The sequence below is a fragment of the Berghia stephanieae genome, chromosome 4 (assembly GCF_034508935.2).
Source record: "Berghia stephanieae isolate SIO BIC M18660-M18661 chromosome 4, UCSD_Bste_1.3, whole genome shotgun sequence".
In the NCBI taxonomy this organism is placed as follows: domain Eukaryota; kingdom Metazoa; phylum Mollusca; class Gastropoda; order Nudibranchia; family Aeolidiidae; genus Berghia; species Berghia stephanieae.
In genome coordinates this window covers 80,948,066-80,961,548 of record NC_088363.1, presented here as the reverse complement: position 1 = coordinate 80,961,548, position 13,483 = coordinate 80,948,066, and the positions used below count along the sequence as shown (strand labels likewise).

At 37.6% G+C, this 13,483-nt stretch overlaps 1 protein-coding gene across 4 annotated transcripts in view; it reads left to right on the top strand.

The window, feature by feature from the left end:
* The first annotated feature begins 2,692 nt into the window (after positions 1-2,692).
* Positions 2,693-13,483, top strand: part of LOC144971359 (Y+L amino acid transporter 2-like) — a 62,062-nt gene continuing 51,271 nt past the window's right edge. Inside the window, exons 1-2 of one of the 4 annotated variants that reach the window (XM_078912145.1) lie at positions 2,693-2,852; positions 11,701-12,630. In XM_078912145.1, coding sequence (XP_078768271.1) covers positions 11,787-12,630 — 844 coding nt within the window. In that variant the 5' untranslated portion in view covers positions 2,693-2,852; positions 11,701-11,786. Of the gene's footprint in view, positions 2,853-9,678; positions 10,199-11,700; positions 12,631-13,483 lie in introns of those variants that run through there. The other 3 variants (XM_078912143.1, XM_078912146.1, XM_078912144.1) reach the window with 3 other exon arrangements.

Genomic DNA, 13,483 nt, shown 5'->3' with positions numbered 1-13,483 from the left:
CACTCTCATGCGGCTCTGGGTTCTTGTCTGCGGCTATGGGGTCTTGTGTGCGGCTATGTGTGATCTTGTGGGCGGACTATGTGGTCTTGTGTGTGGCTATTTGGTCTTGTGTGTGGTCATGTGGTCTTGTGGCGGCTATGGGGTCTTGTGTGTGGCTATGTGGTCTTGTGTGCGGCTGTGTGTGGTCTTGTGTATGGTTATGTGGTCTTGTGCGCGGCTATGTGGTCTTGTGCGCGGCTATGGGGTCTTGTGCGCGGCTATGTGGTCTTGTGTGCGGCTGTGTGGTCTTGTGTGTGGTTATGTGGTCTTATGTGTGGTTTGTGGGTGTGTTGTGTGTGGTTATGGGTCTTGTGTGTGGTTATGTGGTCTTGTGGGGGCTATGTGGTCATGTGGGCGGCTATGTGGTATGTGGGCGGCTATGTGGTCTTGTGGTGTGACACTCGCTTTCGGATTGGAAGGTCCTGGGTTCGAGCATCGCTCGGCGAAAGTTGTCCTTGGAAAAGGCTCTTAACTCACATTCTCACATCGTCCTCAGATGTAAAATGAGTACATGACCGTTAACAGTGTGTGTGCCTCTTGGAAAAAAATTGTAATATTTATAAATGTAAAATTGTAACGCCCTAAAGGCGTTATGTCTCGTTCTATATGTTACGTGTTGCTGTTGGTCAGGGATCCTTTCTAAAGCGCTTGTAGCACGTTTAGTGGAAATTGCTCTATATGAATGCTCAAGTTTTTTTTAAAAAATCATCCATCTGACCGCTGATCATGTTTAACATTGCATGAGTTTTGTGACAAGACAGACACCCTACCGGTGAACCACCAGGCACACAAACCTATTAAAGTCAATTCACATTCAATGTGAAAACTGTATCGCTGTATTGTTCAGAAATATGGCGCTTGGATAAGAACACAAGTCATAAAATACCCACACTCATCAATAAATGTATGAGGAAAATACTACAAAAATGGCATTACTACCAGAAATACCGATCTGTGGGAAATGGCAGGCCAAGGAGAAATGGAGGTAGAAATTGAGAGGATGAGATGGAAATGGCTGGGCCACACCCTGAGAAGACCTGCAACAATTGAAGACTAGTTTTCCCAAACTCGTTAAGTCGATTTTTCTACTTTTTGAGATTTTTCTTCCATGAGATAAATTGAAACGTTAACTATAAATTTGAATGGCAATGTTGTGAGCTTCTTAGCCAACCACATTCTGTCTATACAAATGAGATTGTCACGTTAGCCATAACACAATTCCAATAGTAAGTTCATTTTTAAAATTGATTTTAAAAATTCAATTTCATCAGTTACCGTCATGTTAAATACAGTAATACAAAACAAACCAAACACTGTCAACATATGTAGCTCCAATGGAATAGCAGAAATTGATGGTCTCTCAATTGTTCAAGAAACTGTGGACAGGGTGTCCGCTTTGTCCATACTTTTTCAACACAGACATGCTAGATCGTCAGTTAATGTTTTGTTCTTTTTTGTTGGGGGGGGGGGGGGGTCTTTTTCATGATTTAACCTGATAAAAGCTAAAATTTTCCTGAGATTTTTTCTCCAAATATACAAGTATTATATTATTATATGGCTGTGAAAGTTGGACAATTACAGAAGACATTAGAAAGAAACTGGAGGCAGCAACGTGTGGTTCCTTAGAAGGATGTTAAGAATCTCATGGACAGAGAAGAAAACTAATGAAGAAGTATTAGAGCAAGCTGAAACTAAAAGGTTACTAATTCGTACAATAAGGAAAAGACAAATGCAAATTTTAGGGCACGTAAATCGACATAAATGTATTGAACATCTTGCTCTCACAGGAAAGATAGAAGGTAAAAATAGTAAAGATAGACCAAGAAAAACATATTTGAATAGTTTGAACAGCTGGGTGACAAAGAAAGAGAAGAGTAATTATTTGTTTTCTGAGGTTATCTGAGAGATGAATGGCGTACCATGATCACCGATGTCTGGCACAGACTTGGTACTTGAAGAAGAAGAAGAAGAAGAAGAAGAAGAAGAAGAAGAAGAAGAAGAAGAAGAAGAAGAAGAAGAAGAAGAAGAAGAAGAAGAAGAAGAAGAAGAAGAAGAAGAAGAAGAGAGAAGAAGAAGAAGAAGAAGAGAAGAAGAAGAAGAAGAAGAAGAAGACGAAGAAGAGAAGAAGAAGAAGAAGAAGAAGAAGAAGAAGAAGAAGAAGAAAAGAAGAAGAAGAAGAAGAAGAAGAAGAAGAAGAAGAGAAAAAGAAGATGATTACAAGCATTGGTGTATTTTGATGACGAATGCCATAAAAAAACATTTTGACACAGTCTCAAAAGAGTATATGGAAAGGCTTATTATTTTCATTATTATATTATCATCTCACAATCATCACATCATCTAATACACACAAACAAACTGTGTGTAGCCGAAGTTAGTCTGATTGATAGAGTTAATCTTAATGCTGCTGAATAACAATAACAAAGAGCGTGACGTAATTAGTTTCTTATACAAGTAAAACGTTTACCACTAAATTATAAAATAGCTTTTTTGTCCGATATAGTGCGGTAACGGATCTTGTAATCGTGTGCTTATTTGTACATATTGTTTTAAAGAACTCATTTGTTTTTTGTTTTAAGCAGACAAGTGTACATCTTGCACAACATCACATCCGGTTTATATTATTTATCTAGGTGCGTACGTATATTCCATTACCTGGAAGAACGGTAGAAAAAAGGACACGTTGGTTTATCTATCTAGGTATAAAAAGCATTTGACACACTTTATTATCAAGTGTCTTTATCTGTACTTTGAAGCACAAAACAACGGAATACTTTTCATTCAAGTCTTTAAAGTGACAAATTCGAGATCAGGTACTGAGTGTAAGAAGATAATATATACAATTCAGAAAAGTGGGTGGAGCAGGCACTTATGTTGATAATAATAATAACAAGAAATGAAGTGAGCAGGAACGTTCCAGAAAACACCAAATTAAGAAATTAAGGAATATAAAATATTAAAATTATTATCCCAATTATCCGGATCTTCTGTGGTGTAATGGTAGCACATCTGACCATTAATCAGAAGGTCTGATGTTCGATCTCCAGTTCGAGGTCGACAGATTCTTGGGGATGGTGTTTTTTTCTTGTATTTTTCTTTCTTGCTTTGTCTGGGACCTTTCATACACGGGATTCGCAAACAATGAAATACCAATGAGCGATCTATATTCATGTTTTTGTCCAACCTAGTCAACGATCACATGATTTGTTGCTGTACAACGATTGGACATTTCTCAATAAATGTAAACGCGCTGTTTTGTTTATGAAAGTTGTAAATATACCCATGAGTCATGTTGAGCAAAATGACCAACTGTGACCCTACGCCTCGAAGCGGTATTAAGTCGGGATTTGGAAAACGAAGAAAACCGGTTTTAAAGTGGAAATGGTCAAAATGATCAAATTTCAGATTTTGGTTGTTTCATAAACTACAATCATTTTTCTACATGAAAACATAATAATTCAACATAAGTATTGACGATAAGTTATATAAATTTAAAGTTTAAAAAAGCAACTATCAGTGAAATATTCAAAACAAGAGTTGACTTTCTCTCAGAGAGCCACCATTTCCAAGGCTGCACTTGCCAATAATAGCTAATAACAAATACTTTGACATCAAACTTTAGCCTCGTTGGTTTTTAAAGTTCGTGTTGCTCTACTTATCACTTGATGCACTTTTAGCACACACACACTCTCTCTCTCTCTCTCTCTCTCTCTCTCTCTCTCTCTCTCTCTCTCAAACACACACACACACACACACACACATACCACACACACTACAACCACCACCACCGCATCTTCATCACAACCACTACTACTACAATCACCAACCACCACCACCGCATCATCACTGCCACTACTACTTCAACCACCACCACCACATCATTATCACTACTACTACAACCACCACCACATCATCATCACTATCACTACTACTACTACAACCACCACCACCACATCGTAATTACTATTACAACCACTACCACTACATCATCACTACTACTACAACCACCCACACCACATCATCACTACTACTACAACCACTGCCACTACTACAACCACAGTCACCACCACCACCACCACCACATCATCATCACTACCACTACTACTACTACAAAAGCCGTTATGACATCATCATCATCACTACTACTACTACTACTACTACTACTACTACTACTACTACTACTACTACTACTACTACTACTACTACTACTACTACTACTACAACAACAACAACAACAACTACTACTACTACTACTACTACTACTACTACTACGACTACTACTACTACTACTACTACTACTACTACTACTACTACTACACTACTACTACTACTACTACTACTACTACTACTACAACCACCAACACAACATCATCCTCACTACTATCATTATGTTTTGGAGCTGTTCTTCACTTGAAATAAGGAAACTTTGGGGTTGTATTTGGCCATGTGTTCATATATCAGAAAATATTTCTAATCAGTTATCTATTTAGATCTAGACAATATGTAAACACAATACCAAATATCACCCCAATTCCCTTTTTGTGTGTGCGGAAATTCCTCTTTCGGCATTGAAATTCCTCCGAGTGGTGTCTGAAATTCCTGTGAGTCAAATTGAAAATTGGCGTCTCTGCAAATTTTACTATTCTCGCCAAATTTTCAATGCCCGTATCTGAGGAGTTATCTTTTCCCATTGATTTGATTATGTGTGAAAACGGTGCCTCAACTCAAAGTCGATTTTCTCAAAACTTGGTATTTACACTCTCCCTACTTCAAACGGTCATAGTTGGGCAATGAATAATCAGAATGTTATAAATTTGGTATCAAAATTTTAAGCCTAATATAAGCTATGATTGGGTACCAAAAACCCAAAATTGAATAATCCGACTTAATACCGTTTCGAGGCGGAGGGTCACAATTGTGACGTTGGATATTTCTCAAACTGTGAACACTTCTCACTATGTGGGTCATTTTGAGCACACTTTGCAATGTGACCAATGACCTAGAGCACATAGAAATGCAATATAGATCATGCCCATTACTACAATTTTACAAAAGACAATCTACAAATTCTGCATTCTCCCCATCATTTTATTTTATAGATAATACACGCTTTGCTAAGAAGCTCACAACATTGCCATCCGGAAGTATAACGGACCAACACACAAAGCTATGTTTTAAACATGAATTTTATACTCTGGTTTAATACAGTTTAGTGAGAAGTACTCATAAACGTGGATGGCAAACAATAATAACAAAGATCAGAATGACGTCATCTTCGTTCTATCTAGATTCACTCTTCCAGACCTGTCAATACTACGAAATTGTTCCTAAATTGGATTCTGATGATGGAGTCTGATGTCACGTCGCCCAGCAACAGCGGCCATCGTGGTTCTAAAACAAAAAAAATCGGTACTTTGTATTTTTCATGCTGGCTAGAACTTTTATTCATGTCTTGTGATCAGAATGTATAAAAGTCAAAACATGATCATATTTATAATGTTTTTCTCCTCTGGATACACTTTTATGCTCGTCGGAGAAATATTTCATAAGGGCGTCCGCCATTGTTCCGATAGTTTAGAGCCAGTTACTAAGTTACCATGCGTCATTACGAGGGAAGTGACGACATGACTATTGAAGCGTATTTTTTAAAACAATTTTTTTTTTGGCTAGATCTAGGATATAAAGTAGTTTAAAGCATTAAATTATTGTATTTAAAAATAAATTGGTAATTTTTAAAGTGATTATAACAATAAAAGACTCTTATAGAGCGCACGCTATCCTCAACAATGAGGCTCTGGGCGCTTTAGATTACATCAACACAAGACAATATAGAAAATTCATGACATCAAAAAATAAATGTTTTCAAGGTTTTCCTGAAAAGAGAAAATGATTTGGATTCTCGGATGCTCTACAGACGGACCAAAATGAGAAAACGCCTTTCTACGAATGCGTGGGATAGCCAAACAGGTAGTGTCATCGGAGGAACATAAAGGTCAGGTTGTCGAATAATATTTCTTTAGGAGTTATGTGAGGTAGGGAGGGACACTGTTTTCCAGACAACGATAGACAAGGACACGTGCTTTGAATTTGACCCTTTTCTCAACAGGCAGTCAGTGTAATCTTCCTCGAACCCAGGACCTTCCGATCCGAAAGCAAGTGCCATACCACTAGACCACTTTATAATCTATCGCAACGCAACCCCCTAGGCTCAAAACAAGTCATGGATCGGTTAATTAAGTCATATCAAGACAAAATTAAATGTATGAAAATTACCCCTTGTGTTTTGTTCCAAAACATCGAGAAGCCAGGTTTCTGAACGTTGCTGCTTGTACTTGTACGAGGTTTCACCAAGGTGGCCACATTGATATGGGTATCAGTCAATGGTGCACAGAGTGACGGCGTGATTTGAAGAACAGTTTCCCTATCCGTTTCAAATTAAAAAGCTGTATGTACATAACTGAAGTGTCTAAAATTTAAATAATTCCACATTTTACGGTTTGATATTATTAAAAAGTTTATCGTTCTCAAAAACTGGTCTCGATAGCTCAGTAGGGAGAGCACTCGCAAATGGACCAAATTGATCCAATATGAAGTCGATATAATATTCATTGTTTCCCGACGTGTACACATATACAGGTCTGACATCCGAGCCCACTTAAGGGCCTAGTTTAATATTGTTATATTGGACAATATTTTGCGTCCTATTTGAGCTTTCCATGACAGCAATGAGCCCATAAGGAATTGAGTTATCAGACCTGCAAATAAGTGCACGTCGCTTCGTCCATTTAGCGGTGATTGGGTAGGTGGGTCCGTTAGATCTGGTGGATGGTAAGTTACGATATTTCTATGGGTACAAACAATAGACAGGTAGATAACCACGCCTCTCGGACACTCGTCATAATGTAAACAATGGCAGTGATTGGTAGACACAGCAAACTATAGATAGTATGCAGATGACGTCACTCGGGCCTTTGTTATTGTTTTTGCCATCCGCGTTTGTGAGTTGTTCTCACTAAACTGTATTAACAAGACTATAAAAGTTCATGGTTACACAGAGTTTGTGTGTTGGTCCGTTATACTTCCGGATGGCAATGTTGTGAACTCCTTGGCCAAGCGCATTCTATCTATACATGTTTTACTATCGATGGTTTGTGCTTAAGTAAAATACTCACTGTTCTACCGCTTGATCTATAGAACCAACATAGAAAATTATGTGTAAAACTAAACGTTTATAATCTGATCAAGAAAATCATGTGATAACTAGTCACCCGTTTGGCGGTATAAAAACAATAGCAATAATCAGAGAGGGGTCGATTCCATTGACGTTACTGTTTATAAACAACCATGTTTGTCCGACCACGTGTGAGGGTGTGTCACAAATTTCATGTTTTGATTGGTCAAAAATCTACTGGTTAACTGTTGTTGTCCGTCTCACAGTATAAAAACCTGGAGAGACGCCGAGCCCACGACCTTAATGGTTGTGGTGAACTGCTTTTCTCAAATTATAGATAGTTCAAAGTTGACGTCACTCAGGTCTTTTTTATTGTTTGTTTGTTTTGTTTGCCATCCGCGTTTATGGTAATTCTCACTAAACTGAATTAACCAGACTATAAACGATCATGGTTACACATAGTTTTGTGTGTTGATCCGTTATACTTCCGGATGGCAATATTATGAGCTTCTGAGCCAAGCGCATACTATCAATAAAATATTTCAGAGGGACTTTTTGTCATAATTATGGCTTACCGCTTCAATGTATTGTCATGTAATGTACGTCGGTGTGAAAAAAAAAACAGTTTAGAATAATGTAGAAATTATTGTCTTTACATGTACGGCTAATTGGTCTTGCGGTAGGACACTCGCGTTCGGCTCGGTAGTTCCAGGGTTCGACTCACCACGATGTAATATAAACCCATGGCAGACCACAAATAGTCACTTCCTATTCTTGATGCAGAGTAGGTTGTGTGGGTAACGTTCGGGGCCGCATAGCGCAGATTACTGTGTTATGTGAATCGGAAGTTCGAACGTGTGACCACCCAAATTATAGTATAGATAGTATGCGCTTGGCTAAGAAGCTCATAACATTGCCATCCGGAAGTATAACAGACCAACACACAAAACTATCTGTAACCTTGAACGTTTATAGTCCGGTTAATACAGTTTAGGGAGAATGATTCATAAATGCGGATGACAAAAAACAATAGTAAAGACCTGAGTGACGTCATCTTCGAACTATCTATAGTATAGATAGTATGCGCTTGGCTAAGAAGCTCATAACATTGCCATCCGGAAGTATAACAGACCAACACACAAAACTATCTGTAACCTTGAACGTTTATAGTCCTGTTAATACAGTTTAGTGAGAATTAATCATAAATGCGGATAGCAAAAAACTATAACAAAGACATGAGTGACGTCAACTTCATTCTATCTATAGAAAAGGCCGATCTGTACAGCATAGTAAACGTGTGACCAAAAAAACATATCATAGCATAGAGAAGGCCGATCTATGCAATGCCAGTCCGATCAAAGAGTGACCATTAAAATCATAGAACAGAAAAGGTCGATCTGTTCCTATGTCTATCAGTCCCAATGAAGTATAACACAGAGAAAGCAAAACTGTATTATGAAATACTCAATGCTGGCCAGTTGTATTGCCCTGTTCGGTGACAAACAAAAAGAGATTGTGTATGTATCATAATATCACATCTCTATAAAAAAAAAAGTGTGATAATGACTGTTGCCTCGAAACGTGGTCGGTCAAATCTCTATCCAAACCCAAAAGGATAGTGATAAGTCTTGTTTGTGAAGTACGTTTGAGAAGCAAGTGTTGTTCTCAATCTTATTTGCTGGGTCATGACCGACCGGTCAAGAGTGAAGAAGTATCCCTACTACATCCTCTTCTTCACGAGAAGCCAGACCAACGTCGCTACAAGAGACAGAGAAGCAAACATGAGACAACGACAATACATGATTTGTTTGTGCGTATTGTATTGTCTTTACGTGTTACCAATAAATAGATACATTTTATTGTCTAACCGTTTTATTATTATGACATTTTCTTATTTCTAAAATAAATTTATAATTTAATGAAATCAGTAGACATGTTTAGTAATTTAAAGCTATACTTTTGTGGGGACCATTTTTGATTTTATTAGTCCGATTGAGGTTGGAAATATCTTTCTATCTCAATATCATAAAACCTTTGACGTCCATGTTAAATAATATAGAAAAACACAAGAGCGATGTGCGACACGTCATCGCCGCACGAACAAATCAACGCGCTTACTGTGTCAAATAAATAATAATGTGAAATTGAATGTAAGCTTCAATTTAATTACAAAAACAGATCAAATGAACATTACGAGTTTCCCCTTTATCAACAAAATAGGATGAATGAAACACCACAGATGGATGAGATGATGTGGTAGTGGCGTAGTTAACTAAGCAACTACCAATTCATCTCATCCATCTGTGGCGTTTCATTCATCCTATTTTGTTGATAAAGGGGAAACCCGAAACGTTCATTTGATCTGTTTTTGTAATTAAATGGAATCTTTCATTCAATTTCACATTATTATTTATTTCTTCGAGCTTCGAGCAGCAAACATTTACATTACTGTGTCAAAGTACATAAATAGTGCAGTTGGGAGGTTTAAATGTAAAACAAGATAACATTCATCGTTTGAGGGACATGGCGCATGGGATTGATAGATAGATATAAGAAATGGGGTCGTACACACGTATCTCTCATTCCATGTTTGGTATTTCACAATTGACTCTTATCTGTTCAATGTTAGATTGATTTGACTAGAATGATAATTTGTGCTGGCGTTCTTATTTACTTATCCAACCAGGGATAAGCTTGAGGGTTTTTGTTAAGATAGCAGAATGAATATCCACTAAACGTGATCATGGCTCTTTAGTCCATGGTTCTTGTGTTATGACGTAGGAATAGTAAGTATTAGGATAAAGAGTTTATCGTTCTCTAATAGATTATCTCAAAAACCAATTTCAACAGGAAATTTTTAAAAAATAAACTTTATTATAAAGCAAAGGTCTTGAATCTCCGACTATTATTAAGATTCGTGATTTCAAAGGTGGATACAGTTTTATTATAATCATCTGACAAAGGATCTAACGCTGGAAGTTGAATCCGGTAAGGAAAAAGTTAATCAAATCACAATTCTCTCACCGTACTCATGTGTAAAATGAGTACCTGATCAGTAACAACGTTATTGTATCTGGCAAGAGAATTGTATTAGCTCCTTTAATGTATCATGTCTTACCCCACAAGTCGAGTCTTGCTTTTGGCTTGGGACACCCTTGTATAGGGCATTGAGCTTTGTGTACGAAGAATATTTAAAAAATAGGTGTGGATGAGTCAGTGCGTAGCCATCGTTAACTTCTGACACTAGAACCCTCTATTTGTCGTCATTTTTAAGGTTTGTGCAGTGTCGAGTTGTCGCTAGTAGTGCTCAAGGAAATAAGTGACCCCATTGGTTGGACTATTGAATACAACTTCAAGGATTTGTTTTCTTTTGGTGACATTATTGGTCAATGTCAGGTTACAAGCTAACGATGGCTACGCTCAGTGGCAGACAAAGGAAAGAGTAAAAATAAAGAATTGAATGGGCATGATCTATATTACATTTCCATGTGCTCGAGGTCATGGGTCACATTGGAATATGTGCTCAAAGTGACCCACATAGTGAAAAGTGTTCACAGTTTTTGAAATATCTAACATCACGATTGATCATTTTGTTCAGCTTGACACATGCGTATGCTGACAACTTTCATAAACAAAGCAGCGTGTTTACATTTCTGAAGAAAAATCCAATCGTTGGACAGCAACCAATCATGTGATTGATGACTTGCTTGGACGAAAACATGAATATAGATCGCTCCCATTATCTTGATAATTGGCGCCCTTTGACTGGAAGACTAAAACTCAGACCCCCAAAATGTATAGCAGACTTAAAGTTTTATCTCTGCACTCTCCACAAACAATAGCCATTACTTATTTGTCTAATTATCTATCTATTTTCAATATATATATAATATATATATATATATATATATATATATATATATATATATATATATCCATCTATCTGTCTGTCTATGTATCTATCCATTTATCTTTCTATCTATCTATCTATCCATCTCTCTCTCTCTCTTTCTCTTTCTCTCTCTCCCCCCCTCTCTCTCTCTCTCTCTCTCTCTCTCTCTCTCTCTTTCTCTCTCTCTCTCTATCTCTCTCTCTCTCTCTCTCTCTCTCTCTCTCTTATATATATATATATATATATATATATATATATATATATATATATGTATAATTATGATTAAATTCTACAATATTGTTTCAAGCGTTTTATATATATATATATATATATATATATATATATATATATATATATATATCCATCCATCCGTCCATCGATCCATCTATCTATACATCCATCTTTCTATCCAAATATCTATCCAACTATCAATACGTCTATCAATGTCTCTAGCTATCCGTCTATGTATGTACCTCAATTTCTCTTTAATTCTATGCCGTGCAATACTGTTACATATTTATCTCTATCTTTGAGTATCAAAAAGTTAAAAGACATTTTAATGATCCCTTCCATTATTTTTTTGGTTTTACTCCGACAGCAAATCCAAGAATCAATTTTAAATCGTGATCGTCACTTTGTCCCTTCGGAATCCTTTTCCACCCTCAAAACCAGACAAAGTTCAAAATGAGATTCAGAGGCAGCCAAAGTCAGGATCTCCCAATCACTCTAGGAGTGTCGAAATTAAAAGGCGTGGACAACGATGGATTTACCCACGATGAACGAGGCATCACTTCAACAGATGAAAATTGGAGATTACACAACAACAACAACAACAACAACAACAACTACCAGAACAGTAATATCAACAACGATGAAGGAATCTCCATCATATCAGGCCCAACCCCTCAAGACAACAGCAGCCATCATATTATCACGTCATCAACATCGCCATATATCACTAGAATAAACGGCTCGGCTTATCCAGGAACTGACAAACTCTCCTTTGATCTCAAAGGCACAAAACGACCGCCCATAAAACCTACAGATTCAGGCTTACCTCCCCACAAGGACGATAAAGTGAAAACAACCGATGAAGTTAAAAAACCCGATGAAGTTCAACTCAAACGATCCCTTAACATCTGGTACTGCACTGCAATCATGATTGCTGTCACCGGACATTCTTCCATATTTATCTCCCCTTCCCAAATCATCGCCACATCCGGGTCTTTGGGCTCAGCCTTGGTGATCTGGCTCGTCGGAGGTTTAATCAATCTCGGCACGGCCTTATGTTTTGCCGAACTCGGAACCATGAACCCCAAGGCTGGGGGCCCTTACAACATGGCCATGGCTAGTTTTGGGCCCATGATCGGGTTTTTACTAATGTGGGGTTACGCTATCCTCATCGCAGCCCCTTTCTGGGCATTCCTATCGTATACGGCAGCCCTGTATATTGTACGTCCTTTGTTTCCCGATTGTTTGCCTGATGACATTATGACGGCCATCAAACTCCTGGGTGGCTGGATAATGGGTGAGTCTTATTTCAGTTAGAAAGTTAGTGAGTTGTAAATAGAACCTGTCCTCTGAGATGAAAAATAATCCTAAAAATCTTGAGCTTATACAAAGCGCAATATCCATTAAACGATGTCAAAGCGCATAACAAAAGGTCCCTGACCAACAGCAACACGTAACAAGTAGAATACGAGACACGACGCCTGTTAGGCGATATTACAATTTTTTTCTGACAGGGATAAAGCTTTTAACAGCCAGGTAGTACTCATTTTATCCTGAGTACGATGATAGAATGTGAGTAAAGAGCCTTTTCCAAAGACTCAACTATGCGCCGAGCGAGGTTCGAACCAGGACATTCCGATCCGAAAGCTAGTGTCGTACTACAAGACCACATAGCCGCACTCTGTAACTCATGGCCTTAAATCAGTAATAGACCAGGAATGATTAGATGTGAAAATTACATGTGTTATCAAAAAAATGTGATATTATACAATTCTTTTGTCTCTTTGTATTTATTAAACGAGTTATTTTATTGTGGCCAATGACACAACGAGCTTGCGAGTATACAATTCTTTTATCTCTTCGTATTAAACGAGTTATTTTCATCCTGCCAAATGACACAACGAGCTTGCGAGTATGTATTTTTCCACGATAAAAATATAACGAGTTTCATATTTTTTAAAATGGAAGAATACGTGTTTCCCACCTCTACAAGTAAAATTATTAGATATTTTGTAACCAAATGGTATGGCATTAGTACTTCTATTCACCATAAGTTGTATCTTTCTCCATCTGCTTGAATGACAATTTGACCCAAAACTAAAAACGTTGGATTTGTATTCATGCGCACCAAAAGATTATTTATAAACACC